Consider the following 7,081-nt stretch of genomic DNA (forward strand, 5'->3'; position numbering starts at 1 on the left):
ACAGGGAATTTCCATTATGAAAATATATTTTTAGTGAGATAGGTATTCGATATTCCAACAATATTCATTTAATATGATGGTGATTGCAAATTGTATATTCTTTTCTCACTACCATTTTCATCATACTTTCTAAGCTTTCAGAACGTCAAAAAAGGCAATGTTGTTGTTTATATTTTGTGTAAGATATCTCTATAAAATAAAAATGATGATAAAACGTGCACACACACACCTCGACCCGTGCGTTAAGACACACTCTTGATCAATTTAAATGGCTTGTGCTCATTTCAAACTTGCGATCTTTTTTGAGGAAAGAGTTGCGTCTTAAATTATGCAATAGCGAACGATTTCAGTACCTTCAGCGCTTTGATTATAAAAAGTGCAAATGAACATACGCTCACTCTCGGTAGGTTACTCACTCAAGGGCCACATATGTGATAAACAGTTAGCAAAGAGATGTCAACTATTAAAGATTCAACGTATGCATCTTTTGCATTTATACGCGAATGATCTAACAATAAATCGTTTAATTATTTAAAGCGCGCTTTATTCGAAAACAAAACATTGGTTGTACTTTTACTAGCACGGATGCCTAATATATCTATAAAGTAGTTTACAATCAAAATACCTTAATATATGTAAGAACTAACATAAATGTCATTGTGGTTATTCCTGTTGTTGCAAAACTGGTTCAGTTATGGTTTTCGTTCAGTTTTTTTGTCATGTATTAATCGTGCAATACTAAGTTCTTTTGAAATTTGATCCAGGATACGATCACGATTGAGTGTCTACTTGAAAGATTTCATAAAGGTAACCGAACACCGCTATACATACTAAAAGTATTATGCAAACCCAGTTTAACTTATAAACGTGGTAAATTTGTGTTCAAATATAGACAACCAATTCATTCGCGCTCGCGTTTGATCGATATGCACTGATAAGCTTGATTGTGATCTGTAGTGTTCTGATACGACGTTAAACAAGGATTTAAAATGAACATCACTGACTTGAAATGGGAAATCTAATTGTTGCGATCACATAGTTAAAATTCGTGTCCAATCGGCGATTGTAAGCTGTGATTAGGATCTGCACAATTCAAATTTGGTGCTTAACAAGCGTTTAAACGACATATACGCACACATTGAAATGGTATATATCGTATCGTGACAATCAAACACAATGTGCTTTCGGAAATTGAGAATATGGCCGCAAATGGTATAACATCCATTGTGCACAACGTGGCTTATAAGTTTACCATTGTTATAAGGTACACATATTTGGGTGTTTTGCTGTTGTAATAGTTATCTATTTTATTAAATGTGTCGGTTGTCTGATATATCTAGTAATCTGGGCATGCAACAATTTGTTTTCAGACAGAACGTTCGTGAAACAGTATGTTTTTAAGCATTATTTGGCCATATAGGATTTATTTTAAGATAATAGCGTATTTTCTAAATCAGTAAGTTTTGCAGTCACAATACAGTCATGTTTAGTCATTTAAATCAACGGCAACTAACTTATTGTTTTCAGCAAAGCGTTCGGATTTTAGGAAGTTTATAAAAGATTATTCGGACGATATGGTTGTTTTGCTGTTAACGGCCAATCTACCTGCGTAAAATATGCTGCGCATGTAAGCAACAGTACTGTATTTAATTTAAACTACGCACAAATTATACCGGAACAATATTAATAAAATCCTGAAGCTTTCATTGTATAAATATTATTTTGTTGAAAGTTCGCACGGTCTTAAGAAATACTCTCGAATTAACAAATGTGTTCCGTTCTTTATAATTTATTCACCGTAAGATGGATTAAATTGTGTTTAAAGGGGCCTTTTCACAGATTTTGGCATTTTTTAACTTATTCATTAAATGCTTTATATCGATAAATGTAAACATTGGATCGTAAAAGCTCCAGTAAAAAATCAAGAATTAACTTAAAAAAAGGAAAAGAACATTGCCCGGACCAGGTTTCGAACCAGTGACCCCTGGAGTCCTGCCAGAGTCCTGAAGTAAAAACGCTTTAGCCTACTGAGCTATTCCGCCGAGTACACATGCTGTACGTATTTTATACCTTATATAAGCAATCTTCGTAGTTTCACAAAATTTAACGACATAAACAGAACTCTCCAAATTATTCAATCGTTTCGCGTTGCAACGCTTTATAATTTTTAGGTTTTAAAATCGTCAAAAGATGCATATAATGGCTTTATTAGACCATGGTAAATGTTCAGTATTACTGTTTCCTCACAAATATCATAACTAAAACGAAAATTTGCGAATCTGAAACAACTTTTTTCAATTTTGTCAATTTACCAAAGCGTGAAAAGATCCCTTTAAAGAGAGATAAACGGTCAAAACCTTAAATAATAAAAGCGTGAAATTCAACTAATGTATTCCCAAAACTTAAAAATGTGAAACAAAAGCACATAAATCACCAAGAGCTTCAACAGATGTCGAATAAATAATAAGTTATAACTTATTCTTCGATAAATTGTGTTTTAATATAACGTTTGCACTTGAAATAACCACCTCGCACGCATAACAGCTAGCCAACTGGACGGCAAAAACGAAATATTGCGTCGAACAACCTGTTAAACTTGAGTTTGCCTGTTACGAACTTTCCATGTGCGCCGGAAGGAATTGAACATGTTCACTAATGTCTAATTAAGTTTAAAACTGGTAATTTGGAAGGTCGGGTTGAAACATGAATATCCCATGTATTAAAAATGTGTGCGGTGAATCCCTTTCCTTCATAAGCTACATATGGGAATGTTTCTGAATGCAAGCGCGGAGTCTGGTCAGAAGCTACCCTGTTCGCTTATGAGACTACGAAGGCCTTTAGGAAATTTTCAGTGGAAAGCGTAACTTCTGATCAGACTGCGGGATAACGAAGGCTTTGCTGATGCTACGCTCGCCGCATATGGTATAAGACCCAGTGTCGCATTACGCGGGTCATACAGATAGTTACACAGTATTGCACAACTGAGTAAAATGCACGACATTTAAACTTTTCTACATGCAACGCTACTGGCTAAAATTTACCTTAAGATGCGTTGTGAATTCCACCATAGATACCGAACAGCCGACATCCGGGTCACAGAGACGTTGCAATGACCAGCGTAGCCGGGGTCCAGACAGCGAGGCCCGTAAAGCGCCCAAGCACCGTTCCCACGGCTACCGGGAACCAGACGGGCATCTTCTGTACGTGTAAATCCGGTAAGTGAGATAAAATACGATGCTTTCCGCATTTTGATGAGGGCCACTTGTGTGTTAGTGTGCGTGTTTCAAAGTTGATGAGGTCCTTCCCCTCCTGAGGCTGCATTATTTGTGGACCCGAAGTGTGTCTCAGTACACTTACCTAAACTTCAAGACTCACGAAAGTTGGGGGGTGAATGTTTAGTAAAAGCTAATTGGCAACTTATTGTTATTGACAGACATGCTTACCACACTGGAACAAACACATATCTTTTAAATCTTTTACAAGTTAAACTGGAGAAACGAACGCCAGCGCCCACGACTCCCCGGGCAGCCACGCCTTGTTTCCATGACGACAGCGCAACGTGGTGCGGTTTCGACACTTCTAACCCCGCCTACCGGGATCTGATCCACCACTGGTACCTCCGGGGCATGCACTGGATCGCGTGCTCTGACGGACAGGTAGGTGACAGGCGCTCTGTGTACAACATAGGCTAATCCTACCTACCACTAAACACTGAAAAAATAAGTATAATTTATCTTATCAGCTCTTCGCGTGTAATGCTTATAGTGGGCAGTTTTGGTTATTTATTATCCGTCATGATTATTGTCATCAACAATTACCGTTGTTCAAATGAGCAATTTTTCGAATATCTTTACAGTATTTGAACAAAGTTTCAGTAGGATAAAAAAGTGGTTTAAATGTGTTCAAAATCTTGATCATTTTGGTCAAACAATGATAGTCACAACTGTGTTACCAAATGTTCAGAACTCCTTGAAATTCTTCAAATCATAAGACGTCAACCTTTAAAAGCATTCGGCTATTAAATGGCCATTAATCGCTGAAATCACATCAGAATTCACATAAAATATTCGTTTCAGTAATAGGAGAGCGAAAAAAACACAACTGATCCCACCTTTCTATATTTGTTTTCCGACCGTTGCTCCAAACATAATATATTTTTTTTTAAAGTCATATGGAAACTAATATCCGTTTTTCGCAAGAAAATGTGTAAATATAGGCCCAAATATTAGTTCGACATTAAAACTTTCCAATGTACTTTCAGATGCCCAGCCGACCCGTCCAAGGTGGCCACACACGGTCCGGGGAGCCGCTGTACATCGCTCGCACTCTCAACCCTGTCATGAAACTTTGCATCGGTTAGTTCAGATTAAAATTTTAATAATAATAATAATAATAATAATAATAATAATAATAATAATAATAATAATATAATAATAATGAGATTTCATACGTCCGTCCGTCCATCCCATTAATTTTTGTTTAAGGCACGTTCCGGCCTTCCACGGGGTTCTGTTCCATCGAGTGGCGGGGGAGGCAGTACCAGAGCGACCACTACGAGATGCTGTGTTACCGATCTAAGCTGCAGAGCCGCGCAACCGCTACTTCTGGCCCCTTTCCATCAGATCTGCTTGCCGAGACGCTTAAAGTGCAATCTTTCAAAAGTCCGCTAAGGATAGCGAACATAACTTATCATAGGACGTAATAAAGTACAGTTTGCAAAGTAGATGCATGCTTGATGTAAGAACGTGCTATGAGTGTAAACTTATTTTTTTCAACTCTTGAGTTGTTTACAATTGAAATTGAAATATATGAACAGAAAAAACACTAGCACTGATAGCAGAGCTCTGTTTGACAATACTATTGGCTCACTAGCGCTAAGTGTATAAGAACAAAATCAATAGTTAAACGTTCTCCACCCTAACACATTGCGACTCTCAAGATACATGTATGAGCACTACTTTCAAACGCCGAAAAGGCAAGTTAAGCATCACTAGTTTTTGACAATTTACATATCTGTATCGATGATCTATTTAATGTCATGATCCATAAATATTTAACGATACAAATGTTTTTGGATGCACCGATAATTTCAACCAACAAATATATGGGCCGTGCTCTGTGAAAATGAGGTTTAATGCATGTGCGTCAAGTGTCGTGCCAGATAAGCCTGTCATTTTTTTGGTCAGATCGAATCTACATTTATTTATGAACACGTTAATCAAAACCAATCCATATGTGCATTTAACCAAATGTGTAAACACAAGAAATAATGACTGCGAACATAATAGATGATACAAAAATTAAAATTGATATGTGATACACATTACGACCTTCAACACAACTGTCGCATGATAAGCTTCCATATATATTATAAATCCCAGACCAATTAATATTACAGAGAGCGAATGAGCAGTATATGCAATGTCAAACTTCACACTAAGTTTTCAATTTCGGTTTCAAAATATAAGAGGACAGTGGGTTCCAAATGATGCTGTTTTTGTCATGTAATCTCACATTGTCTATTCGATTGATATACATTTTGTTTTTCATGCATACACAAATACGTGTATAAATTTAGCTCACATGCCACATTGGTAGCTGTTTGTAATATAACTTAACTTTGCTGTGTGGCAATCTGTAGAATAAAAAATTGGTGACAGAAAATTGGATTTCAATGAAAAACGTACGATTTTATGTTTGAAAATCGCATCAATTCCCATCAATTGCATCGGTCTATATCAGTGTCATCTCTCTCAAAAGCTAAGCTAAATTCAGGGATAGTATACCCCGAGTAATGATGACTGTATTCCGCTCGGCCTATATGTCATAATGACATACGATCTATGACCCTCTGTCTCCACTACGGTTATTATCCCATGGTCTATGCGGCGGCAAAGGATTGGTCGCACCACGCGAATCTTGTACCAGAGGAACGTCGCGAGCTGCGCGGTGTAAGGCACTTCCGGAAGGAGCTTGGTTTCCGGTAACATGGGCCCGGTTGCGTTTCGCTTCTTCGTCTTGCAGAAAGGGGTAATGGCTTTTACCTATGTGAGAACGAGGTCGCTTGGGGCGTCAAAAATGGTCAATCTACATGTGGTAGTCAAGTGACATATTTTTGATAATATGGCAGTTCAGCGATATTGGGTTGTTAAACAATAGGAACTATTTCCGACGCCATGTTGTGTATGTTTTTATGAACTGCAAGTGGCAAAACATCAAGTGTTAATATTCACTGAATAAGCACATTAATTATTGAGACGTAAAACATGCTTTTTAGACGCACGATGGATTCATTCAGTTAACAACTATCTGTTTACGTGCAAGTATTAATCATTCAGATACACGAGTGAAATAGCGTAAAATATACACCATAGTTCACAAAAAGTAATGTAGAGTGGCCAAAGAGTTTATTAGCGGATCGTGTTGTTTTCGAATCAATACAATTTCTGGAAGTAAAAAAATTCTCATACGTTTGAATTATAAAGACAATGACCGTTACATCACATACACTGCGACAATACTCGTATAGCAGGGAGGATGTTGCACTTTTGCCAACTAGCACTGCAACTAGTGATGTCTGATGGTTTTCATACGTTTTTTATTACTTTAAAAATAAATAAATAGTTATTTCGCACAATAACTTTGTGTTTGAATGTTTTATTGCTGCTTTTGTCGGCGTAACTGTCTAAACCAGACTTTCACCTAAAGATCGATACATTGAAACGGATGTTAAAAAGTAGACTTGTAATGTCAATGACTCTGTTGTGAAAAACATTGCAGTCCGTTTATACGAACTACAAAGTGTGCAAACAATATTAGGCTGTAATGAAGGTAAGCGCAGTGGTTGGTACACGGGCTTTTCACTAGGCGACCATGGCTCAATCCCTGATTCATGCGCTCGTGAGCTTGGTAAAAGGGCGCCTCAGCGGACAGGAGGGGTTTTCCCCGGGTACTCAGGTGTTTCTCTACAGCACAATACCACAACAAATAAGAAAATTTGTCAGTAGAAATCAAAGAGTTAGAAGTTGCAGCCATACTTCAAAGATTTTCCCGACTTTCGTAAGTCTGGTAAAGTTTATTA

General features: G+C 37.4%; 1 protein-coding gene across 2 annotated transcripts in view; it reads left to right on the forward strand.

Moving 5' to 3' along the window:
• Positions 1 to 4,772, forward strand: part of LOC127854114 (uncharacterized) — a 10,645-nt gene extending 5,873 nt beyond the window's left edge. Inside the window, exons 1-5 of one of the 2 annotated variants that reach the window (XM_052389114.1) lie at positions 891 to 1,264; positions 3,071 to 3,215; positions 3,484 to 3,656; positions 4,262 to 4,355; positions 4,485 to 4,772. In XM_052389114.1, the coding sequence (XP_052245074.1) occupies positions 3,110 to 3,215; positions 3,484 to 3,656; positions 4,262 to 4,355; positions 4,485 to 4,702 (591 nt within the window). In that variant the 5' untranslated portion in view covers positions 891 to 1,264; positions 3,071 to 3,109 and the 3' untranslated portion in view covers positions 4,703 to 4,772. Of the gene's footprint in view, positions 1 to 890; positions 1,265 to 3,070; positions 3,216 to 3,483; positions 3,657 to 4,261; positions 4,356 to 4,484 lie in introns of those variants that run through there. The other variant, XM_052389115.1, reaches the window with a different exon arrangement.
• Positions 4,773 to 7,081: the final 2,309 nt, after the last annotated feature.

Source organism: Dreissena polymorpha, chromosome 12 (assembly GCF_020536995.1).
Source record: "Dreissena polymorpha isolate Duluth1 chromosome 12, UMN_Dpol_1.0, whole genome shotgun sequence".
NCBI classification, from domain to species: Eukaryota; Metazoa; Mollusca; class Bivalvia; order Myida; family Dreissenidae; genus Dreissena; species Dreissena polymorpha.